Below are 26,959 nucleotides of genomic sequence, written 5' to 3'. Positions count from 1 at the left end.
ATAGGTAGTCTAATCTGCAGGTACTGTAGCTAGTAACCTCGTTCCCAGTTTTATCTATGTGAGATAAATGTAGCTAGTAGCCTAGTTTCGCCAGCAGGCAGTTAGTAGAAAAATGTGGCATGTTCAAAGATGGCCAGTAAAAGAAAAGTCGACAGTGAAAATCGCTGCAGTTCAAAGGTGAATGGACTGAAAAATATGCGTGCATCCTCCCAGCACCAAACCAATGTGCCTAATTATGCCAAGAAACGGTAGCTCTTGTGAAGAGTGGCAATTTGAAACACCACTATGAAACAAAACAGTTATTTTGATGCAACCTTTCCTCAAAATTCAGTGATAAGAACCACAAAAATAAATGGAATGAAATCATATCAAGCTGCAAGCAGAATTATTGTTAAAGCTATGTCACAACGAGGAAAAGCAACCAAGTCCTCACTCAGTGGCATGGGTGTTGGCTAAACACAAGAAGCCATTCTCTGATGCATAAATAATAAAATAATGTATGACTGAAGTGATGGAGACCATGTTTGAAGGCAAACAAAAGCAAATCCTCCTCAGATAGCACAGCAACCAGAATAACTGAAATACTGGCTGATGATTTGATTAAACAGCTTTGTGATAGAATAAAAAAAAAATGCACAGCGCATTTCCATAGCTGTGGATGAGTCCACTGACACCACTGAGAATGCTCAGTTGCAGGTGTTTGTGAGATTTTAGTGAGTTTGTGAGAAGATTGGATCAGTTGTACTTTTTTTTTTAATACTTGAAACCCTTTTTTTGTGGAAAATCTGATGCGGCCCAGCCTCACCCAGACTCTACCTCCAGCGGCCCCCAGGTAAATTGAGTTTGAGACCCCTGGTATAAACCTTCCCTTCAATATGCCATAAAGAAATTTACGTATTTTCATCAATACGTTCCCCTTTTATAGCGTCGTGAATATGAAATACTGTATATACCGGAATGGTCTGGGGTAATTCCTGCAAAGCTAGTTATAGGGCGCTAAGCTAATAACGTTAAATCGATTGGCGTTTCGGCCCTACACAAGCTAGTTAAAAATCAAAATGCATATGATCGGTATCATGTTCCACCATGAATGCATGAAAGGGGGGGGGACGGGGGAAGTAATTTCTGATTATTGATTACCAATAACGGCATTCGTTATTGCAACATCATATGCTGACCGGGTGCGTGTATGCTTTTACCAACGCATTTGTGTTTCCGGGTTCCCGTTTTGCGCTCTGATTGGCCGCTGACCTACGCTAGCACGCCCCCCTCGCTACGCCCGCAGCAGCGGACGCTAAATCGAACAGCTGTTTCCACGCGTACGCCCCCCTCGCTATGACTAGAGAAAGACTTTCGTCTTGTTTACATCAGGGTCCCCCATTTTCAATTCATCATAATAAGCGTGACTCGCTATGAGTGACGCACAAACAGCTGTTTCCGCGTGCTACAGTACAGCTCAATACATACAATTGTTAAGGGGATGCAGGCCAGAGAAAGACTTTCGTCTTGTTTACATCAGGGTCCCCCATTTTCAATTCATCATAATAAGCGTGACTTTATATGTGCGCTAAAGTTCGCGTTTAAAGTGCTTAGAAATGCCGGTAAATGCCGGTTCATTCATGCTTTGAGGCACGCTTCCTGACAGGATTTTATAATATTGTATTTTATAATATTGTAGCTTGACAACGCTCTCAGCTGAGAGTCAAGAAACAACGCTCTCGCAGTCGCCTTATGCAGCATCACTTTTCACATCAAAACAAAAGTAGAACTGTAATGTGGAGTGGACTTAAACATATTTACAATTAGCATTTTATGAAGTAGAACTGTAATGTTTACTTTCTCAGTCAGTGCTAAGTGCAGCATCCCTTTTCACATCAAAACAAAAGTAGAACTGGAATGTGGACTTTCTCATATTATGTCACAGTGTGTGTAAATGTGCCCTGTGGATTATACGCCCCCCATGTAAAATATTTAAACAACCATTAAGCAGTGTTGGGCAAGTTACTCAGGAAGTATAGGAGTTGCGGAAAGCAGGATGAGAGAGCGTAGATTTCAGTGTGTATCATTTAATCATTTATCATTTAACATTTAACATTTGAAAGACATACACACATTGGGGGATATCTTCGATGACTATGGTCTCCGCAGTCTTCGAGATATATCCAACAAATTTGACCTCACCAGTTCCACTTTTTTCTTCTATTTACAAATAAGAGCAGCTTTGAAGGCTCATTAGATGTTCCACTTGAGCACCACAGGTTTCACAAATTATTTTATGACAAGGAGACTTCGAGAGGCTTCGTCTCTGACATGGGGTTGGGGGGGAAGAGCGAGCGCGAGCCCATGTATTGTATTTATAATTTTTATGTCATTTAGTCTACTTTCATTCTGATTTAATTACTGGACTGTCATTATTGTTATTATTATTTCTGTTATTGTCCTGCGGAAACAGCTGTTCGATTTCGACTTTAGCACGCGGAGAACTTGAGCATGCGGAAACAGCTGTTTGTGCGTCACTCATAGCGAGGGGGGCGTACGCGTGGAAACAGTTGTTCGATTTAGCGTCTGCTGCTGCGGGCGTAGCGAGGGGGGCGTGCTAGCGTAGGTCAGCGGCCAATCAGAGCGCAAAACGGGAACCCGGAAACACGAATGCGCTGGTAAAAGCATACGCGCTGACCGGGTGGACGGCTATGAGAACAAGGCCCGATCAGGCTGAAATTTACGTCAAATTGCTCTTACCTGTGGCCGGTTGGATTCCAAAAAGAATTTCCCAGTTATTTGATCGCCATCTGGTAGATCGATATGTCCATTGGCTGATGCTATTATTCCTTTACTGCATACTGAATTCGGCGTCGCAAAAAGTATTCCAGGCGATCTGGTGAAGCCATAGCTTTAGGCTAACAGAAAAGCTAAAAAAAAGCGACACCCGGTCTGCAACAGGGAAAACTGCATTCTCGAGACAGCGCCAATACCAGGATCTGGCCGGTACTGCACGTTCAGAGTCCCAATATGCCCTTCCAGCCAAAATACAGCTCTGTGACAACATCCGGGATATTAAAATGGAATAAAAACAAAAACAAGCTTAACGCGTCACGTATATATACGTGGTTGGCCGTCAAGCGCTGGCTCCCAATCACGTATACATACGTGGTTGGCCCCGAATCGCTTAATGACTAAATGAGGCAAACATTTAATTTATTTACTGAATTCTATGATTTTCTTTCCAAGATGATCTTTGGTTTCAGCAGTCTTCATTCACAATTATTACAATCGCAATACAAGTTCAAGTTTCAAGTTTGTTTATTATTTGTCATAATAAAATACAGAATACTTTATGATTGTTGTGAAGGGCCAGATTAAACTGAGAATCTACCTTTATTGTTTGATATACTTTGTATATTATTTATATATATACACGGAATATCCCTTTACCTGCGTTCAGACCAGAGTAATATTCGCTCTCCTATTGGACAGCGCCCCCAGGCGCCAGCGCGCAAGCCCCCAACGGCAAGTTCAAAGACAACTGCAGGCATGTCGGAACATGCCCGGAGTCAGCGTAGTGATACCAGACAAGGACTGAGGTTGGGACTAGATATTCACTTAAGTATAAATACAGCGCAAGGTGCGCACACCGTGCTTAGTTCAATTCAGTTACGTTCAGTACCTTACCCACCTTCACCACGAGTCAACGTGCAGTGAAGTGAGCAACCTTGCGTCTAACAGAGCATTGAGAACCGCGTGCGAATAGAATGGTAAAAGTGTCAGAGTTTAATGAAGTAACGTTGAGTTCGACTTAATCTAATGTGAAGTAAATAGTCGTTCATTTATTTATTTTATCACTTGTAGGCTACCATAGCGCAGGCTCATGACAGCAACGTTATGTTAGTGACTTGGTTGAAACGTGATTCCGGAGTGATACCAAGTGGAAGGAAAATATATCCAGTGCGTATGGCAGGCATCCTCGAAATTCTCCGCCATCTCCTCTGCAAGCAGTGCTCTGCCTGTCCGGCTGCACTACTGTCTGTGTCTGTCTACTCTGGTCCAATCACATTCAGCGTCCCGTCAGCGTTTTCCCCCCCACCCACAGTCTGCGAATCAGAGCAGAGTAGGGCGGGTCTTCACGGAATGCGTGTTGTCTCTTTCAACGGGTCCCAGTCAGAGCGAGAGTTGACAGCGCATCTATAGGTAGTCTAATCTGCAGGTACTGTAGCTAGTAACCTCGTTCCCAGTTTTATCTATGTGAGATAAATGTAGCTAGTAGCCTAGTTTCGCCAGCAGGCAGTTAGTAGAAAAATGTGGCATGTTCAAAGATGGCCAGTAAAAGAAAAGTCCACAGTGAAAATCGCTGCAGTTCAAAGGTGAATGGACTGAAAAATATGCGTGCATCCTCCCAGCACCAAACCAATGTGCCTAATTATGCCAAGAAACGGTAGCTCTTGTGAAGAGTGGCAATTTGAAACACCACTATGAAACAAAACACAGTTATTTTGATGCAACCTTTCCTCAAAATTCAGTGATAAGAACCACAAAAATAAATGGAATGAAATCATATCAAGCTGCAAGCAGAATTATTGTTAAAGCTATGTCACAACGAGGAAAAGCAACCAAGTCCTCACTCAGTGGCATGGGTGTTGGCTAAACACAAGAAGCCATTCTCTGATGCATAAATAATAAAATAATGTATGACTGAAGTGATGGAGACCATGTTTGAAGGCAAACAAAAGCAAATCCTCCTCAGATAGCACAGCAACCAGAATAACTGAAATACTGGCTGATGATTTGATTAAACAGCTTTGTGATAGAATAAAAAGAAAATGCACAGCGCATTTCCATAGCTGTGGATGAGTCCACTGACACCACTGAGAATGCTCAGTTGCAGGTGTTTGTGAGATTTTAGTGAGTTTGTGAGAAGATTGGATCAGTTGTACTTTTTTTTTTAATACTTGAAACCCTTTTTTTGTGGAAAATCTGATGCGGCCCAGCCTCACCCAGACTCTACCTCCAGCGGCCCCCAGGTAAATTGAGTTTGAGACCCCTGGTATAAACCTTCCCTTCAATATGCCATAAAGAAATTTACGTATTTTCATCAATACGTTCCCCTTTTATAGCGTCGTGAATATGAAATACTGTATATACCGGAATGGTCTGGGGTAATTCCTGCAAAGCTAGTTATAGGGCGCTAAGCTAATAACGTTAAATCGATTGGCGTTTCGGCCCTACACAAGCTAGTTAAAAATCAAAATGCATATGATCGGTATCATGTTCCACCATGAATGCATGAAAGGGGGGGGGACGGGGGAAGTAATTTCTGATGATTGATTACCAATAACGGCATTCGTTATTGCAACATCATATGCTGACCGGGTGCGTGTATGCTTTTACCAACGCATTTGTGTTTCCGGGTTCCCGTTTTGCGCTCTGATTGGCCGCTGACCTACGCTAGCACGCCCCCCTCGCTACGCCCGCAGCAGCGGACGCTAAATCGAACAGCTGTTTCCACGCGTACGCCCCCCTCGCTATGACTAGAGAAAGACTTTCGTCTTGTTTACATCAGGGTCCCCCATTTTCAATTCATCATAATAAGCGTGACTTTATATGTGCGCTAAAGTTCGCGTTTAAAGTGCTTAGAAATGCCGGTAAATGCCGGTTCATTCATGCTTTGAGGCACGCTTCCTGACAGGATTTTATAATATTGTATTTTATAATATTGTAGCTTGAACAACGCTCTCAGCTGAGAGTCAAGAAACGACGCTCTCGCAGTCGCCTTATGCAGCATCACTTTTCACATCAAAACAAAAGTAGAACTGTAATGTGGAGTGGACTTAAACATATTTACAATTAGCATTTTATAAAGTAGAACTGTAATGTTTACTTTCTCATATTATGTCACAGTGTGTGTAAATGTGCCCTGTGGATTATATGCCCCCCATGTAAAATATTTAAACAACCATTAAGCAGTGTTGGGCAAGTTACTCAGGAAGTATAGGAGTTGCGGAAAGCAGGATGAGAGAGCGTAGATTTCAGTGTGTATCATTTAATCATTTATCATTTAACATTTAACATTTGAAAGACATACACACATTGGGGGATATCTTCGATGACTATGGTCTCCGCAGCAGTGGAGGCTGCTGACAATTTTTAGGTGAAGCACAAATTATTATATTATATTATATATTAAATTATATTTTTAAAACATCCCCCACTGTGTGTCAGTGGTCAGTGGACACAGATGAAAACATATTAACATTAGGTGACAGCGCACCTGACCAGATGAAATCATATTAGGCGACAGCGCACCTGACCAGATGAAATCATATTAGGTGACAGCCCACCTGACCAGATCAAAACATATTAAGTGACAGCGCACCTGATCAGATCAAAACATTTTAGGTGACAGCGCACCTGATCAGATCAAAACATTTTAGGTGACAGCGCACCTGACCAGATCAAAACATATTAGGTGAAGGTGACAAGGAAGCCACAGACTCATACCCCCCCGACACTCAACTAACCGCCTCGGACAGTCCTTCATACCAGCGGCCATCAGGCTCCACAACAGTGGGCAGGGACTGCTGCCAGACATCGACCTAGAACTAATAGGAAGTAGGACAATAACACTACCTTATGCATACTGCACCTTATGTGGATACTGTGATACTGTGAATAATGAATAATGTATATTTCAGTTAGTTAGATAGTAAATTATAACACTACCTTATGCATACTGCACCTTATGTGACACTGTGAAAATATATTTCAGTTAGTTAGATAGTAAATTATATTGACCTATTTGTTTACACTGCTTGTGTTGTTTTCACTACCTGTACCCCCCCCCCCTTCCCCCATGCTGCTATGATGCCTGAATTTCCCCAAGGGGATCAATAAAGGAATATCTTATCTTATCTTAAAAGGAAAGATGAAATTCCCTACCTGGGTTCCATCCTATAGAGGCAAATCATTCCTGTGACAAAATGGGATCCAATGTAATAAAACTAAGTCAACCAACGAACTAGATTCCTGTACCGGATCTCCTCTCTGGTAAACAAGAATACCTTGAAGACTCTAACAGGAGCACTCATTCAAGGGTACTACGACTATGCTTGCACCTCATGGTACCAAAGCACCTCAAAGGCACTAAAAACAAGATTACAAACATCACAAAACAAACTGGTCAGACTACTGCTTGACCTTACTCCTAAAACCCACCTCACCCCTGCCCACTTTGACAACCTAGGATGGCTTAGAGAGTAGACGACAGAGTACAGCAACTTGCAATGGGCCTGGTCTACAAGATACACTACACCACTAAGATACCCATGTGCATGTCGGAATACTTCCCAAAGGTCAGTGAATACCACGACCACAACACCAGAGGGAGTTCCACAAATCATGTTTAACCCAGATAAAATAATTTAAAAAGTAAAAAAAAAAAAAAAAAAAAAAAAAAAAATGTTTTTAATAAAAAAAAATAGTCATAACTTAGAAATGAGATTGCATAGGTCTATGAATCGATATCGCGATTCTGTTTTGATTAATTGCCCAGCCCTACAGTGTGTGCAGTAAGTTAGCTTGGTGATTATCATTGTGATGTAGGCTAAGATGGCTAGCTACTGTTAGCATACAAGCTTTTACAAACACTAGCCTACTTACTTTTTCATCCACAACGTTTTTTCTGATCCACTTCTTCATGTTGCTCAGTTGCTGGTTTATACTTCGGCCCTAATGTTGGCGCAAAGTTTAATTTAGCCTGACTTTACTTGTTATAGCTGTACAGCTTACTTCTACTAAACAACAACTAAACTACTTCCTTGCTCTTTCAAACAGTCAAAATGGGTCCATCTGCAGGGTCGGAGGTTAGGTTTAGCTCTGGCCAATCTCAAGTTTCTCAAGTTTCTTTATTAGTTGTCATACAGAAGTACAGAATACTTTTATACAAAATGCTTATTTCAGTTACATTTTGTATAAAATTATTCTGTACTTCTTTATGACAACTAATAAAGAAACTTGAGAAACTTGAGATTGGCCAGAGCTAAACCTACCCTGCAGATGGACCCGTTTTGACTTTGCAATGCAGCAATCTCTGATTGGATTTGCAAGGCTGCCAATCATATTCAACCTCCATGTATTGGATGGCAAGGGCTGTCAATCATTCAATCCTCCATTCAATGGCGAGAGTTTAACTGCACAGACCGTGCTTAGACGAAGTTAATAGCCTATTTCGATTGGCTGTTATTTATTATTTATATAACATTGGGTCACACCTGTGAAGTTTTCTTCACGAATAATTACTGCAGTCATTACTGCAGTGCAGGCCTGCTCAGAGCTGTCAATTTTGGCAATTTTTTTGGGCAAAAAGAAAAAATTCACTGAAATTTTTTTTACAGAGGAAAACTTTTTCTAATAAAAAATATAAAATAATAATAATTAAAAAAATAATTTTTTTATATATATATAAATAAAATAAATGTATATATATATGTAAATTAATAATAATTATGAATTATGAGTGAATTTGTGTTTCACGTGTTGTCATAGAGAAACCTCCACTGCTCCGCAGTCTTCGAGATATATCCAACAAATTTGACCTCACCAGTTCCACTTTTTTCTTCTATTTACAAATAAGAGCAGCTTTGAAGGCTCATTAGATGTTCCACTTGAGCACCACAGGTTTCACAAATTATTTTATGACAAGGAGACTTCGAGAGGCTTCGTCTCTGACATGGGGTTGGGGGGGAAGAGCGAGCGCGAGCCCATGTATTGTATTTATAATTTTTATGTCATTTAGTCTACTTTCATTCTGATTTAATTACTGGACTGTCATTATTGTTATTATTATTTCTGTTATTGTCCTGCGGAAACAGCTGTTCGATTTCGACTTTAGCACGCGGAGAACTTGAGCATGCGGAAACAGCTGTTCGTGCGTCACTCATAGCGAGGGGGGCGTACGCGTGGAAACAGTTGTTCGATTTAGCGTCTGCTGCTGCGGGCGTAGCGAGGGGGGCGTGCTAGCGTAGGTCAGCGGCCAATCAGAGCGCAAAGCGGGAACCCGGAAACACGAATGCGTTGGTAAAAGTCAAGTCAAGAGTTTTAATTGTCACGGCATACAGGTATACAATGAAATGCGGCTGGTCTTGCCCGCGACGATGTGCAATACAGTGGTACAACATATAATAGAATCCAATAAAATACAGTGGTACAACATATTAATAGAATCCAATAAAACAGTGCAATAAACAGGTACATGGTGTGCCATCTCGGTATCTGTACATTAGTATTTACAGAGCATATAGGACATGCTAGGTAGCTTTAGTAGTGCAATACACTGTTCCTGATGCTATACTACTTTAAGTGGCCTTTCCTCTGGCCATAAGTGTGCGTGTGTGCGGCATGAGTGTTAAAGTGGCTGCTAGTGTGTGAGCGTGCTCAGCGTGCGTGTCGTGTATGTGCTTGTGTGTGGATAGTTCAGTTTCTGTGTCTCTCAATGTTCATTGTTCAAGGCTCTGATGGCCTGGGGGAAGAAGCTTAGCCTAAGCCTCTCCGTCCTAGTAGCTGGAGTTCGCAGGCGTCTGCCTGACCTCAGCAGCTGGAACAGGCTGTTATTGGGGTGGTGGGGGTCTTTCATTATCCTGCAGGCTCTGGATTTGCACCTCTTGTTGTATAGAGCCTGCAGGGGAGGTAGCGCAATACCCGTGGTACGCTCGGCTGAGCGCACTACTCTCTGTAGGGCCTTCTTGTCCTGTGCCGTGCTGTTCCCATACCAGGCAGTGATGTTTCCGGTCAAGATGCTCTCTACAGCTCCTGAGTAGAAGGACTGGAGTATCTTCCCCGATACTCTGAACTTCCTTAACTGTCTCAGGTGGTAGAGGCGCTGCTTCGCTTTCTTTACTACTGTGCCTATGTGTGTTGACCATGTCAGGTCCTCTGAGATGTGGACCCCCAGGTACTTGAAGCTGCTCACCCTGTCCACGGTAGCCCCGTTAATCGTCAGTGGTGTGTGTGTCTCCTGCTGTCCTCTCCTATAATCCACGATCAGCTCCTTGGTTTTACCAATGTTCAGGAGCAGGCTGTTGTCCTGGCACCAACGTTCCAGTACCTCAACCTCCTCCCGGTAGGCCTTCTCGTCGTTGTCCGAGATCAGCCCCACCACCACCGTGTCGTCGGCGAACTTCACAATGGAGTTGGAGCTGAACTTGGCCGCACAGTCGTGTGTGTAGAGTGAGTACAGCAGGGGGCTTAGAACACAGCCCTGGGGGGACCCGATGCTCAGGGTGATGGTGTTGGAGGTCTGACCCCCCCACCCTGACCGCCTGGGGTCTTTCACTCAGAAAGTCCAGTACCCAGGCGCTCAGGGCGGAGCTCAGGCCTAGCTCGATCAGCTTGTCCACCAGTCTGGTGGGGACTATGGTGTTGAACGCTGAGCTGTAGTCAATAAACAACAGTCTCACATAGCCCCCCTTCTGACGGTCAAGGTGGGAGAGAGTGCTGTGCAGTACCTGGGAGACCGTGTCATCAGTGGACCTGTTTGTCCTGTATGCAAATTGCATAGGGTCCATATCACTGGGGAGAGAGGCACAAATGTGGTCCTTGACCAGCCTCTCGAAACATTTCATGACCACAGAGGTGAGTGCCACCGGTCTGTAATCATTTGGACATGTTGGGGAGGGTTTCTTCGGTACAGGGATGATGGTAGACATCTTGAAGCAGGCAGGGACTACTGACCTTGCGTCTAACAGAGCATTGAGAACCGCGTGCGAATAGAATGGTAAAAGTGTCAGAGTTTAATGAAGTAACGTTGAGTTCGACTTAATCTAATGTGAAGTAAATAGTCGTTCATTTATTGTATATCGTGCGGCCACAGTTCTTTCGTGTGTAGCATTACCCAGCGGTTCGTCGTGTCTTTAGCTAGTGTACTTAACCAGGCTGTGTGGCCTAAATACGTCGCCCACACCCGAGGAGTCCTAGGCGGAGAACCGTTGGACATGTACACAGGAGAATCGGCGTCGGCGATTGCAGAACCATTACTGGTTGGATTATATTGATTTGGAACGTGGTACCCGGAGAAGAGCATCGTTGATTTCCACTATCGTTTGGGATTCAACCTCGTGAGGATTACAACTCGGGCCGGCCTCGTGGACGGGGCTGGCTAGCTGTCATCAATGCTGTCGAGCATCTGGATTACAATTATTACTTTGCTGCTGATCAAGGGAGTTTACAAGGACCGACTCCTGTACCTGGAGTCTCTTTATTCCTCATTGAATCAGACGGAGTACCCGAACATTCCTCTACCCTCCAGGCCTTACACCCCCGGAGGGAACCTATTGTCTCCAGTCGGTACCAGTGTTGCCCTATATAGTTGCTACTATACGACAGGTGGTGTCAACTTAGACCCATCGTAGGATTCCTGCTATTCTTAGTGACTCATGCTCTTGACTGACTTTACGTATATTCTTCGCCATACAAGCGCGACCCTAATTCTCATTCTGTAACCTAACGTTGCCTAATAATAATAAATTACCCTCAAATACTATTTCTTTGTCAATGCCGTGTTCTTGTGGGTGTTCACCATCTATATTTGATGTACTGTCTGGCCAGTAATTAAAGTACATAACTAGCAGTGGTTTAATCTATCACAATCTTTAATACAGTCAGGGTTTTGTAACCCCTCAGTTACAATGATGAAATGCTTGTTTCTGTATGAGCCCTTGAGAGTGTACAGTAAAGTAAAAAAAAAAGTAAGTAAAAAAAGTCATTAAGAAGTAAAAAGTAAGTAAAGGAATTATTAGTCAATATACATAATATATACAATACAGAGTCAAATGAGTAACAGTGAGGTACAATGCAGAGATGAAATGAGGTACAATACTTAGGGTAAGGTGCAAATGAGGTATGGATGTAGTGCGAAATCTCTTTAATAATAGATACATATAAAGTGAGTAAAGTGAGTGATAAGGTGAGTGTTTGTTTAAAGTGAGTCTGTACATGGATGTGTGGATGTGTGTGCACGCAGTGAGTGTAGATGATGGGTTGTTACATAGTGTCATTGTCATTGAGCATCCTGATGGCCTGGGGATAGAAGCTCCTTCCGAGTCTCTCTGTACTGGCCATGAGACTCCGGTAGCGCTTGCCTGACCGCAGCAGTTCAAAGAGGCAGTTGTTTGGGTGATAGAGTCTTTGATTATTCTCTTAGCCTTACCCATGCAACGCTTGTTATAAATGTCCTGGAGAGTTTGAAGCCCACCTCCAATTGTGCGTTCGGGTGAACGGGCCACTCTCTGTAGTCTGCTGCAGTCGTGTGTGGTGCTATTTCCAAACCAGGAGGTGATGTTACCAGTCAGGATGCTTTCTATTGTGCACGAGTAGAAGTTCTTAAGGATCTTCTGACTCACTTTGAACTTCCTTAGACGCCTAAGGAAGTAGAGGCGTTGCCGTGCCTTTTTCACTACACTGTCAATGTGTGTGGTCCATGTCAAGTCCTCGGATATGTGGACTCTGAGGTACTTAAAACTGTTCACTTTCTCAACCGGTGCCCCGTCGATGCTGAGGGGGCTGTAGTCCCTGACCCTGACCTCCTGAAGTCCACAATCATCTCTTTCGTTTTGCTGACGTTCAGGGAGAGGCTCCAGCAATTCTTCTTGAAAACAAACATGTTCTTTTAGCATTTCATATCTTACCCTTAGACTCCACACATTTGTGAAATTTGAATACATTTTAAATAAAATAAAATAAAGTCAACAAGCTAGCGAATGAACTTGGGGAGATTTCATCACATGTATCACAAAGGTTAGAGTAGAATTTTAGTTATTGTGCAATAAGTAAAGCTCACTCATGTTCTTTTAACAGTTCAATTAAAATCTGACTGTATATGTTTAACATATCCCGTCCATTTCGTCCAGATCCGATATATTTTTTCCAACTGAATTCTAATAGAAAAGGACATATTCTCCATTATGTATATGTCATGAATTACATCTATCCATTCATCCACTGTGGGTACCTCTGGTTTTAACCATCTTCTTGTGATAGCTTTCTTGCTTGCTACCAGAAGTATCATAACAAATGTCATATCATTAAAATCCCACTTTTCAAAATAAATGTTTCCTTGGTGTCTAATTCAAAGGGGATGTTAGTCTCAAAAATGGCTTCTAAATTTCTGTGAATCTCTTGCCAAAATGGCATTAGGGTCGGGCATTCCCAGAATACATGTAAGTGATTAGCTTCGTTTAGACCACAGGATCTCCAGCACCCCACCCCGGTCCCCTGGTGTCTTCTTTGTAATGGGGTGATAAAAAACCTTATTGGGTTTTTCCATCCAAATTCCCTCCACTTATTAGAGCATGTTGTTTCCCATTGTAGTTCACATATTCGATCCCATTCCTCCCCAGACATTGTCAAATTACATTCTTTTTCCCATTTCTCCATAATATACTGTATATATTGTGTTAGTTGAATTTAATTTGGCCTGACAAAATCCATTGTATAGTCTAGAAACGATCTTATTACATTTCGATGATCTACTTGCTGATGTAAACACTTCCATAATTCCTGTTTCTCCCATTTCTATTGCGAGGCAAACATTTTCTAAATAAATGTCCCACTGGTATTAGTTAACCATTTCTGACTGAAAAACATTGTCAGCCATCAAGGAGAGGGTGGTGGAGGAGGTGGTAGAAATGGAGGTGGTTGAAGTTGTGGTAGAAATGGAGGTGGAGGAGGTGGTAGAAAAATGGAGGTGGATGAAGTTGTGGTAGAAATGGAGGTGGATGAGGTGTTAGAAATGGAGGTGGAGGAGGTGGTAGAAGTGGGGGTTCTTAATATAACAAGGATCTGCATTGTTAATATTCACATGCATGTGCAGGTGTAGTACATGTGCAGGTTATACTTATTAATTCAACTCTTGTTTCTAATAGAAACATTCCTAAGTTGATGAGTAAAATGGCACTTGTTTAATTTGTGAATATGAACTGGGTACAGATATATTTTTCTCTTCCACTCCCTATGTAGCAGATATGCATAATAAAGCACACTCACGTAGGCTCTGGTGGATTCTTCAAATGTACTGTTTGGCCCAGTAAAAAGGCTTTATTAAGTATTTAATGCCTGAGACTGCAGCCTGATGTTCATCTCCTCATCCCAGACACTGTCAAAGCCTTATTCCACTCCGGTAAATATTTGTTGCCTGGTTTAAACATATACGGGCACAGTTGACAGCTGTCCTGGCCCTGTTGTCGAGTGGCCCCCGACTCTGAGCAGAAACACATGGATATCTGAAAGAAACATCTCTCTGTGATGGACTTTCTTTAATTTGTGTCGTCCCTCCTTACTTGGTCTATAGCTCCTCTCTGACTCTTTTTCACCCTCATCATTTTCTTTTTGCACTGACCACAGAATGATGGGGATTTGTCCTGGTTTCCATGTATTTCTAGCGAGTCAGGCAGCTGCAATGGGAGAAGCTTAGTCAGGTCCAAATATAAGATAAGATGAGATAAGTCATAGCAGCACAGGGGAGGGGGAGGGGGGAGGGGGGAGGAACAGGCAGGGTGATAGAAATCAATATATATTGTAGATAATAAAAAGATAAAGATAAAGGTCTGATCTGCTGAACAGGTGAGACATATCCTCTATTGATAATATCACAACGTGCATGTGTACAGCCCACCCTGATATAATACAGATTCTACCCTACGTCAACCACAAATATCTATATACTGTATCTAAGTCTACTCTGTACGATACATACTGTGTCTTAGTCTACCCTTGTGTAAATGAACAGATTAAGTGGATTACCAGTAAATATAAATTTGCATATCCAAATAAGATTTAAGATGAAAATAAATGAATGAATGATGTGTGATTCCTTGTGCAAAGTGTGCCAGAGTCTGTGCAGGGTTCAGTAGTTAAAAGTTCATCAGTTCTAACAGTTCTCCAGCAGTTAGCCAAGTCAGTCCTTGACCACGGATGTGGAGCCTGATAGGGGATGAGTCTATGGCTGTACGTGCTCCTCATAGAGGGGAGGGGAGGCGTTCTTTCTAATCCACCTGTTCAACTCCCAGGTCTTCCTCATCTGCTTGTTCAGTTTGTTAGCGTCTCTTGAGTTGATGTTACCCCCCCCCCCCCCCCCCAGCATACCACAGTGAAGAAGAGGATGCTGGCTACTACAGCCTACTCTGACCCTTCCTGTAGAGGGCTACTACAGCCTACTCTGACCCTTCCTGTAGAGGGCTACTACAGCCTACTCTGACCCTTCCTGTAGAGGGCTACTACAGCCTACTCTGACCCTTCCTGTAGAGGGCTTCTGTGTTGTCCGTCTGGTCCAGTTTATTTGCTGATGTTGGGGGAGGTGGTTATTAGTGCTGGCAGTTGCACCAGTGCTGGTGGGTTTGAGTGGGGTTTGGGGTGAGGGGGGACAAGCTGCTGTTATCTGAGGTAGGGGGCTGAGTGGGGGGGGGGCATTGGTGATGGCAGTAGGGAGAGAGGGGTGGGGCTGTCTGGGGTATGATGCTGGGGGATGGAAGAAGGGGGTCACAGGTGCTGATGGGTGGCGGGGTGGGGAGGGACTTGTGTGATCAAACCTGTCGAAAAACAAAACAAGTTCAGCTAATTTGTCCACTCCTGGGACCCCTCAACAGTCGTGCGTTGCTGGTTGTAGCCGGTTGTAGCCGGTTCATTTCCTGCCCCCCCCTACACACACACACCCCTCTGGGGCGGTTGGCCTGTCGCCTACCTTGCCATGAAAGCCCTCTTTTTTTTCTAGTGAGCAGGTTTTCAATGTGTTTGATCAGACGGTGTTTAGCCGACACTACAGATTCACAAGTCAGTCGAAAAGTGGTGGTGGAACGCCTGGCACAGTAAAGTTTGCTCTCGCAGGTGCACAGTTGACAGCTGTCCTGTCCTTGACATTGGCTGTCTGTCAGTTCATTAGTTGAGGAGAGATTTCCTCATGCGCTAATGAAATGTGTGACCAGCCTTAGTTATTTTTCCATTTGCCTCGGGGCCACGGCCATGTCGACCAATCCGACATAGCCTCAAGGACTTGATACCAAAGAGCTTGAGAGAGGTTTTTATTCCTCCTCTCCTCAATCTTCAGAAAATTAAACAGGCCTTTGTGACACCAATCTCAACATGGAGAGGTTCTGTCAAAAGATAGGCAAAGTAGTGTAGATACATAATAAAATAGATCAAATCAAATTGACTTAAAGGAAAACTCCAACATTTTGGGAAATTAGCTTATTTGCCATCTACCCTGGAGTTAGACAAGAAGATACATACCTTTTTCTTCTCTGTGCGTGCAGTAGGAGTAGGAAAACGTTGGGAACTAGGCTATGGAGGAACCTACTTCCAGTGACTGACGCTAAGCTAGGCTAACGGTGCGCGTCTTCCTACTCCTACTGCATGCACAGAGAAGAAAAAAAGGTATGTATCTTCTTGTCTAACTCCAGGGTAGATGGCAAATAAGCTAATTTCCCAAAATGTTGGAGTTTTCCTTTAACGGTGGCAATGTGAAGTCTATGGCCAAAACAGTGGAACCTTGTCATTACACTGTACCATCTTCTCTGTTGTTATAGCGACCTGACACTCCTAACACATTACACTGTACCATCTTCTCTGTTGTTATAGCGACCTGACGCTCCTCACACATTACACTGTACCATCTTCTCTGTTGTTATAGCGACCTGACGCTCCTCACACAGGTCCCATGCAGCCAACGCCTCTTTCAGGCCCAAGGCTATAGCCCCTTTTGGACATGCACTGGACCTCTGCTCTTAACACATTCTGTGCCATAAACGAGTTAACTCGTTATTGGCCGCCATGCGTTGAGCGCCAGAAACGAGTTAACTCGTTTTTGGGATCGTTATTTCATTTATTCGCTATATCTATTCATAATTCATAGCTGCAGTCTCTGGTACCCTCTTCAGAGCCTGTCTGAGCTGGCAGACGGTCAACACCGCCCTCTACTGCCAGGCGGAGCTATTGTATCTCATTGAAAATGGGTTGGTGTGTTTAGGAGGCGATCTGAGCCGGGCGGGCAGGGTTTAAATACTCGGGCGAACCAGTTCTATACAACGGTGGCATCGAGCAGTAACTCCGCCCGCCAGTCATTGTGAACCGGTCGGTAGTGTGGTGCGGACCTCCACAAGCATTATTTGGAATTGCGATCAGATATTTGGATGATCTCTTTTGCATTACATCAGATACAAGGTAAGAAGATTATATATAAATTTGATTGTTGATCTGACATTTATTTCTACCGCGATCACAGCTATATGTGTGGACCGTGTATGGCTGTTTACCGTTGGCTGCGGTGGGGGGGGGGGAGCGCCCCGCTATGACGGTCATTTCATGTATGGACGAGGAGACATACTAATGATAATCTAGCGTTGATTTCAGGATGATTAGATAATCAGCCGAAAAATTACAACGTGATGACTGGATTACAGTAAAACGCCTTTTTCTCGCCTTTTTCCTGGAATTACTGAAAAACACCCAAACCATACTCTATTCAAAACGGTATAAAACGGAAATGTACTGATGAAAAAACAATCTGGCATGTTGACTAGAAGCAACTCACTGAGACCCGACGGCGTTATTAGACCCATAGATATAATATAAGATATATTTTAAGCACTCGCAAATGTCACAGTCTAAAACTATATCCATTGAATAAAGACCTGGCGATGAATGGGGTATCAGCGGCCCCTGGTGCTGGCGGTCAATGTGTTAACAGCACATTAAAACACATTGTTGTTTTGTTTGGCTTGTCGGAATTCATGCAGGTGCGATTGTGCGGCCCTAGTAGTCACATGACCATAACACACACATTTATTTAATTAAATCGCAAATCGCAGCCTTTTTTGCGGTTCTATAATTGCACAGGCTGACATCGCGATTGTAATTGCGATTAGATTAATCGTGCAGCACTAAACCCTTGCACTGAAGAAACTGGAGTAAGACTTCTCATACAAAGAACTCACAAGTTACAAGTTAACATTTAAGTCTACCCCATTAAACCGGCCTCTGAAGGGTGATAAATGTATGAATACTACGCCTGGCCCAATAACAGATCCAGCTGCAGGGTCAAGGAAAGGTGGTCTTTGGACACGGCAGGTCAGTGCAGAGGGGCCCCAGGTATGGACGACAGAAGCCCACTGATGTTGTCTCTGTTATTTCCTCTGTCTCAGCCAGCCAGCGCAGGCCCAAACGGGAATCCTAAACTATACTGGTGCAGTAGGAGATTCTCTTCTATTCCTAATAGGGGATTAGGTTGATGAAAATCTCTAAACTCTCAGTCTCTGGTTTGACTTATCTTTTATATTTGATGATGTTTTATAACCGGCATTTTAAACAACCAGAAATTAATTCGGTTTTCTCTGTACCTTTTCTTGTCGGCGGTGGGAGGGGGGGGGGGGGGGGGGGGGGGTTAAGTAATATCTGCAATCATTTGGAACCCCTAGGTTGACTACAAATACAGAGAACGCGGAAACACTGCGGGGTAGCCAACGTGCTCGTGTTTATTTCTGCATCAGTGATTGAATAAACATGCAGGAAATATGAGGGTATTTAAAAACAATTAAATCTTAGCCGTAATCTTTCGTCTTTCTCTTTCTCAGACAGACCTGGATCGAAGCGAAAGTGTGTGCCCTTTCCCTTGTTCCAAATCCTCCTAAGATTCTAGAAATGTGCCTGGCACGCAGGGAGGAACATCACAGCAGGCAGGCAGCCCATGTGACGAGTACCCGCGCTCTCGCACGATGAGGCCGATTGAACTAGTACTCGTAGGTTCGTTAGTTAAGTTTGGGTCTTTCTTGAAATTCGGTGATCGTTTCGCGGTCCGGACAACATTAGAGTCGATTTCTCGTCGTAATGAGTCATAGTTTAGCTACACTTTATATGGTTGTACTGCATTGTGTGACATTGCTAATGGAGTAATGTTTTCAATCTCATTAGACACGTACTGTAGCTGCAGTTTATAGCCACTTTAAGATGGGTTTAAACACTCTGGAGCTAATATCCCCTCTGTGTCTTTTAAATTAGCCCTGATCAAACTGCAGATCTCCCCCCCAAAAAGCCACAATGTGGAAAAGTTTGTTTCACTCAGTGGAAACTCCTGAAACTCGATCATTATTTTCTTCTCGCGCCGTTACCTGAGAATCCCCACCAACCCTCACCACCCTCCCTAGACACACACACACACACACACACACACACACACGCACTTCATCACTAGAACTGCAACTTTCACGAAAGATTCAAGTTTGGAAACTTTACCTATTCTGTGGGTAATCGGTATTTGAAAGTTTTCCACATTTGAAGACAGTTTTATAAGCCATGTACACCACAAGATTGGCTGCAGTGGTCAGCTATTTTGCATGCGTACGCACATGCATTGTGCATGCATGTGTGAACCCCCCCACCCACCCACCTCTCCATTTCCAAATAATGAGACAGACCAGTCAATCTATGATCAGTTTGCGCAAGGTTGTTTTCTCCAGCATTCCTCTTAACCAAAGCCCTTATTCCAGTGCGAGGAAGAACGCCAGTATGTTTCTCATATATAAATTATATATATATATATATTTCCATCCGATCTCCTGGAAATTCCGAATGCCTGATCAATCCATTCTGTAACGTAGCATTATATAGTGGAATGTTCAAATAAAATGATCAATAGGGCTGCTTCGGACTATAAACGTCCTGTTAAAAGACACCGCTTCTCTATAATGACTTGAGGAAGATAATAAAGATTCTTTTATCTTTTTACAGATAAATTCAGGGCGTTTCTGCACTGCACGGTAGAAAGTGACAAAAGGAAACATTGGGTATGAGGGGGGGGGGGGGTACGTTGGAGAGGGAGAGGGCATATGACAAAAGTCATGGGTCGGATTTACACCCATGAAGCTGCGATGACACGGTTACACTCCTTAGGTCATTGAGACACCAGGATGTACCGAAGATACTTTTACTTTCACAAAACATCACTTATTCTTGCTCAGAGGGGGGGGGGGAATTGAGTCACCTTTCATTGGTTAGTACAGATTGAACCTGTGAAGTTGCCTATTAGGCTATATCAATAATGAACAATTAACCTGCTCCATTACCTTGGTGATTGACTCTGGGGGAGCCAGGTGGGTTTCTGTAACCTTGTGGGCTCTTTTCCCTTGAGGATTGGACCTTCCTGACGCAGACCTGTGTTATTCATTAAGGACATGCCGGATAGTCATCACTCACTAAACACTGGGAGTGTGCACTGGACTCTCTCTCTCTCTCTCTCTCTCTCTCTCTCTCTCTCTCTCTCTCTCTCTCTCTCTCTCTCTCTCTCTCTCTCTCTCTCTCTCTCTCTCTGTCTCTCTCTCTCTCTCTCTCTCTCTCTCTCTCTCTCTCTCTCCTCTCTCTCTCTCTCTCTCTCTCTCTCTCTCTCTCTCTCTCTCTCTCTCTCTCTCTCTCAGTCAAAACATTAGATTCCCCCTCTGACCTAGAAAAGCAGGAACGAATGTTTACTCAGTGACTTTAAGACATGCCTGTTATCAAGGCGATGGTGACTGGTTCTGTCATTGCGACTGCAAAGCATTCTATATTAACTCCCCCAAATCTAATGGCAGGGATTTAGAAACAAATGACTTTTTCCTCTCATCCATTTGGCTGGAGATCAGAGGTCTGGACGGTGATAAATGTATAGATGTAGCAGTACTGACTATCTGTATGTCATGTATGTCATATATGTCCTGATGAATTGAAAATGGGGGACCCTGATGTAAACAAGACGAAAGTCTTTCTCTGGTCTGCATCCCCTTAACAATTGTGTGTATTGAGCTGTACTGTATTGTACCCATTCTGCAATCTGTTAATAAAGTTTTCAATCAATCAATCAATATCAACCACGTTGTAGGCCTGTTAATTAGAGTCTTGTTTGAGTTTTAGAGCGTGAATCAGGTTCACTTAAATAGATCTCGTTGTTGATTCCCATGCTTACATTACATCAGCATTGCACTGGCCGAGTGTGTATTGAACTGCCTTTATGGTTATGCGACATTGAATATGACCTAGTTTTAGTCTAGACTTAATGACATTAGCATGTGTTATGTCAAAGACGCTCTCTCTCCCCAGGACTTGTGAAAAACCGGGTCATGCCACCAGTGCTCATCCATTAGGAGAGCGCAGCACGGCTTGCCTGCAGTCTCATGGTAAAGCCATTACACGCTGTTGCAATGAGATGAATGAGCATAGCGGTATCAGTCATTTTCACTAGGGGGGCCGCCCGTCATCCACTCGGGTCCGTTTCCTGTGTTTTGTTTGAGTCACGCTCGGCTTCCCGTCGTCCTGTGGTGGGTCAGAGGGGCTTTGGTGGCTACCTGTTGAAACTCTCCTCCCTGGCTGCTCCCTACAGAGAGCCAGTCTACACTACATCGTCCCCTAACCCTAACCCTAACCCTACCTGTTGAAACTCTCCTCCCTGGCTGCTCCCTACAGAGAGCCAGTCTACACTACATCGTCCCCTAACCCTAACCCTACCTGTTGAAACTCTACTCCCTGGCTGCTCCCTACAGAGAGCCAGTCTACACTACATCGTCCCCTAACCCTAACCCTACCTGTTGAAACTCTACTCCCTGGCTGCTCCCTACAGAGAGCCAGTCTACACTACATCGTCAGCTACCTGTTGAAACTCTCCTCCCTGGCTGCTCCCTACAGAGAGCCAGTCTACACTACATCGTCAGCTACATTGTGGACGACGATGCGGCTGAATACAGGGCCCTGGTGGAGAGCTTCGTAGGGTGGTCGGACAGTAACCAGCTCCAACTCAACGTCAGCAAGACAAAGGAGCTGGTGGTGGACTATCGGAGAGGTAGAAAGGGAGGAGGTCGAGATGGTGGAGTCCTACAAGTTCCTTGGAGTTCACCTGAACAAAAAACTGGACTGGTCGGACAACACTGAGGCCCTCTACAGGAAGCGGCAGAGTAGGCTGTTCTTCCTGAGGAGACTCAGGTTGTTCAACGTGTGCAACCGACTGCTGCTATCGTTCTACCAGTCCCCCCCCCCCCCCCCCCCCCGACACACCACAAACCGCCTGGGCCGGTCCTTTATACCGGCAGCCATCAGGCTCTACAACAAAGGGCTCAGGCGGCCGGATGGGCTGGTTCTGCTGCCAGAACTATCACTGTCACAACTCGGGACTTGAGAACTAGAGACTAACATCACCGTACCGACTATCTTGATTCTTTGAACTAGAGACTAATATCACTGGACTCTCACCACTGGACTATCTTGTGTTTGTACTTTTTATATTACTATATTGTATTTGTACTTGATTGATTGTATTAACAGATTGCAGAATGGGTACAATACAGTACAGCGCAACACACACAATTGTTAAGGGGATGCAGACCAGAGAAATACTTTCGTCTTGTTTACATCAGGGTCCCCCATTTTCAATTCATCATAACATTATGACATACATGACATACAGATAGACAGTACTGTTACATCTAGACATTTATGACATATCAGATCTACAAATATCCAGTACTGTTTGTGATACAAAAATAGTCTAGGTTGGGTAGGTGGGGTGGGGTGGGGGGGGGGGGGGAATGTACATTGGAGGTGGTTGGGTGGGTGGGGTGGGGGTTCGGTAGGTGGGGTGGGGGGGGGGGGGGGAACGGTACATTGGAGGGGGTTGGGTTTTGACATTTACAGGGGCCAGTTTCGAATTGCAGTCTCCCGTAGGTGCTCTTTTAGAGAGGTTTTGAAGGTGGGTAGTGATTCACATTCCTTTACAGCTGTGGGTAGGGCGTTCCACATTGATGTTGTTGCATAATTGCAAAACGTGTTTAGTCCCTTTGTTTACTGTGAAGCTATGCATCCCCCACCCTGTATCCCCCCCCCCCATGCTGCTTTGACACCCTGATTTTCCCAAGGGGATCAATAAAGGATTATCTTATCTTATCTTACATGACCCAAGCAGCCTCAGGATCCCAGGATCATGCACAGACGTCCCCCGGGGGTCAGGGGCTTCAGCGCCAGGAGCTCTTGCACCCCATTTGGGTGTACAAGCTCACACAAAGATTTGGTGGCCACCCGGTGACATCACCGATTGGAGGGTTCTCTCTCTCTCATTTCTAGCATTAGGAGAGTGTGGTGCGTGTTTACAAATACTACACACTGGGTCCTGGGGCACAGGGAGATCAGGTGTATATTCTTGAAATGGGTGGCATTCCTTTTTAGCCTCCTAAGCCTGAGCGGCCCGGTACCGGACCGACAATGACCTCACGCCATAAATCCATCTCTACAGAATGTATGAATTAATGTATTTAAATATTTTTTTTTAAAGACCCTAATCCTGTCAAAACAGCAGTCAAAGTGTATATTTTCAGCATTACGTTTGTTTACCAATGGTTTTAAGTAGGGATGTCCGATATTATCGGCCTACCGATATTGGCATAAAAATGTGATATCGGAAAATATCGGTATATATATTATTTTTTTTACATTTATTTAACCTTTATTTACCCAGGCAAGCAAGTAAGAACAAATTATTATTTTATTTATTGTCAAAGTATGCATAATGTTGTGTTAATTACACGACAAGAGATATGTAATGTTAATTACCTGAAATTATTAAGTTTTGGGGGGGGGGGGGGGGGGGGACCCTGCATATATCGGTTGATATCGGTATCGGAAATTAAGAGTTGGACAATATCGGTATATCGGTATCGGTAAAAAAGCCAATATCGAGCATCCCTAGTTTTAAGTGTTATTAGTGAAATATTAGTTATAGAAATCTAGTCGGAAAAAGGTGCGTATTGACTCGAGGAAATGACTCACTCACTCACAGTCAAAATTACTACATTTTGTTTGTAGTCGTATGAGGAGAGGAGACCCAGGACTTTCGATGGGCTTTCGAATAAAAAAAAAAAACTACACTTCCTATTTCACGCCAGCCCCTGTCAATCATCTGACTTCTAGATAAACATTTTAATTTATCTTATTTTTTGGGATCATATCCCACAAACCTGAACGTTATTGCCATACAACATAATGCAGTTAATTTCTCTACCCTTCTGTGAATGTCTAGCCAAAAATGGCATTGCAATCTGATGAAAAATGGCGGAGAAATTAACATTATAAAAAAGTAACTGTACTTACAGTAGATTTCATTCACGGTTTGTGAATCACGCCTGGTGATACTAAATCCAGATTGAACTCTGCCATTGGAAAGGGGAGATTTGGCCCGATCCATAGATGTGCGACTTGGCCATAATAAGGTAATTTATAGGCCTGATATTCTATTATATAATCATATTTAAAATTGCATGTGTCCGGATTGCAGAATTCAGTACTTTCTCCAAGAAATCTCCTGTTTAATCATCTGCATTTGCTTCGATCTTTTGTACACGTGATCTCAAGAAGGTGCTGAATGAGCTCAGTGGCACATTTTTCATGTCATGATCATTTATAGCATGGTGTTATTCACCGTCAAAGATGAAAAAAATTAAATAAAAAATTAAATAAAAAATATTCTCCTTTGCTTCATCACCATTTACTCAAACCGAGTAACAGACACAATATTTCGGACACTGGGAATACATTCCCCGAGATTCATAGATGTCCCTAGATACCAAGAACATGCAAATGGACCTTGTAGAAGTGGAGCAATCTTCCATTTACTTAGGTATGTATTTTTAGGCAGATTTTCTGAAAATACGGCTAGGGAGGTTAATACAGTCCCCCATTAGGAGGTTCCTCTTGCTTATTATTCTCTCTCAAGTGTTTAACATTCCTAGGGCTTGTAAATCAGGTGGCTTGTTTGTGTAAATTGGAATGTGTTTGTTTGCACCTTCCATTCTTGCAGCTTGTGGCGTCGATGCACACCGACTCACAGAACCGCCCATGTTGTCACCAATCAATCAATCAATCAATTGTGTAGCTCCTTAAAATATACTACTAAAATAATAATAATACATATTTTTTATTTTTGTATTATTATAATAATACACTTTATATACCACATTTAAAGACTGTGTTAAAAAAATACAAAATACAAAAATACAACAAAATAACAATAACATACATAAATAAAATACATAAAACAATAATAAATTATGAATAATAATACTATAACTATATACTTTTCATAGAAAAGAAAAAAAGAGATGTATTCAATAGCATAATTAATTCTTTCTCTGTTCTACTCAGGTGTGAGCGGCGATATGACAACCATTCAAATCGCTGTCATCCCTGCACAGCAGCCATCTCACCGTGTGGCCGATTTATTGCTTCAGGCTCTGAAGACAACTGTGTAAGTTGTGAAATTCTCCACATACAGAGTTTCACCATATTCCTGTCATGCTGTCTATTTATTGCACCTCTTCCAGGGAGAATTCAGCTTTTTGGAACCCTAGCCCTTTTTGCTACAGTACATACCAATGATGTTGTTGATCGGTAGAGTTCTTTCTCTGCACAATCCATGCTGCTCCCCCTCATACCAGCTCCAGACAACTGACATCTACTTTGTGTGCACTGTGGAGTAGATTTAATTTGTCTTCAGTGAGCTTGTACAGACAGGAGCTAGATAATCAATAAGTGTTTTGCACCTTCCATTCTTGCAGCTTGTGGCGTCGATGTACACCGACTCACAGAACCGTGAGATTTAAGGAAATATTTAATCGGTTTGACGTGGTGTACTTTAAGCTACTGCTTAACACTTTCAATGCCAACGACGAGATAACTCGTTTGTTCATGTCGACCGTTCATTGCCAACGACGAGAGATCTCCTTTTTTTTATTAGCGATTCATATTTCATCAATCTAGCCTCACGTTAGTGCTGCAAACTCTCTCTGAGCTCCATTGGGAAAATACCGCCCCATATCGTCTCTCCCTGTGGTACTGCACCCTTTTGGAATGGATTGAATGAAACACATGGGGGGAAAAAATCCTGCTTCCTCATTTTACTTCTCAGACAAGTAACCCGAGACGATCGGTTTCATTGCCGAGCCCCAGAACAGTGTGGAATACATATTTCCAATACCCAGCGTTGGATCAATAAACGCGATCGATATTTGGAATGGCGATCAGGAATTGGAATAATCTTTTTGGAGAACATCTGATCTGAGGTAAGGAATCTATTTTACCAGTCTTAGGATAATCGGAGCTTTTTTCACAGAGATATCAACGTGTGCCCTATGTGTGTGTGTGTGTGCTGATCAGGAAATGAGATAATCGATTTTTCAGCCCGCTTCTATAGCGTGCATAAGTACACATATACTATCGATAATCTAGCGTTTATTTGAAAACGATTCATAAATAGGCAGAAAAATGACAACGTTTTTTGTGTATTCCAGAATATTCCAGTAAAGGGCGTTTATCACAGAATCTTTATATTTTCCTGAAACTTTCAAAAAACTATAGTTTTTCAAAATGGTATAAAACGGAAATTAACCAATTAAAAAAAACAATCCGTTTCGACAATGTTGACTGCAAACAAGTCATTGATAAGCGACGGCCAGATTAGACACATAGCCATCATTTAAGACAATAGTTTATGCGTTTGCAAATATGAGAGCTCTATCATTGAAGTGGGTGGTGGCATTCAACGGGGTAAGGCGCACCGCATGGCTGGCAATGAAAGTGTTAAAGGGGAATGCCAAACATTTAAAGTATTTACATGTGTTTTTCTATTGCGCCAGGACAGTTCAATCTGTATTTGTGAACAAGTGCCACTATCTCCAAAAGCTAGAAATCAGACAGAGAAGACCCTAAAATGTATGATGTCACCTAGACTTAAAGGGATATTTCCCTTTCAAGTTCAAGTTTCAGCAGTCTTACCTCTACAAGTAAGCTAGTGGCCACTGCTGTCCCCGTTGTCCTCTGTCAACACCACAATTCCTCCCAGCAATCAGCACTTCCATTCACCTCCATTCATTTTGAGGACTTAGTCTAAATATTACATTTCTGAAGTATAATCAAATTACTG

The 26,959-nt window shown here is 43.1% G+C and overlaps 1 protein-coding gene across 1 annotated transcript in view; it reads left to right on the top strand.

Annotated features, from left to right (window-relative positions):
• wdr27 (WD repeat domain 27) overlaps positions 1 to 26,959 on the top strand; it is a gene marked incomplete at both ends in the record, with an annotated part of 316,569 nt that overhangs the window by 135,252 nt on the left and 154,358 nt on the right. The window contains one exon of the mRNA XM_084321236.1: positions 25,183 to 25,285. Within this exon, the coding sequence (XP_084177362.1) occupies positions 25,183 to 25,285 (103 nt within the window). The remainder of the gene's footprint in view (positions 1 to 25,182; positions 25,286 to 26,959) is intronic.

The sequence above is a fragment of the Notolepis coatsorum genome (genome assembly GCF_963971535.1).
Source record: "Notolepis coatsorum genome assembly, chromosome: 9".
NCBI lineage: Eukaryota > Metazoa > Chordata > Actinopteri > Aulopiformes > Paralepididae > Notolepis > Notolepis coatsorum.
The sequence above is the reverse complement of the archived record's forward strand: the minus strand, read 5'-3'. Positions and strand labels throughout refer to the sequence as shown.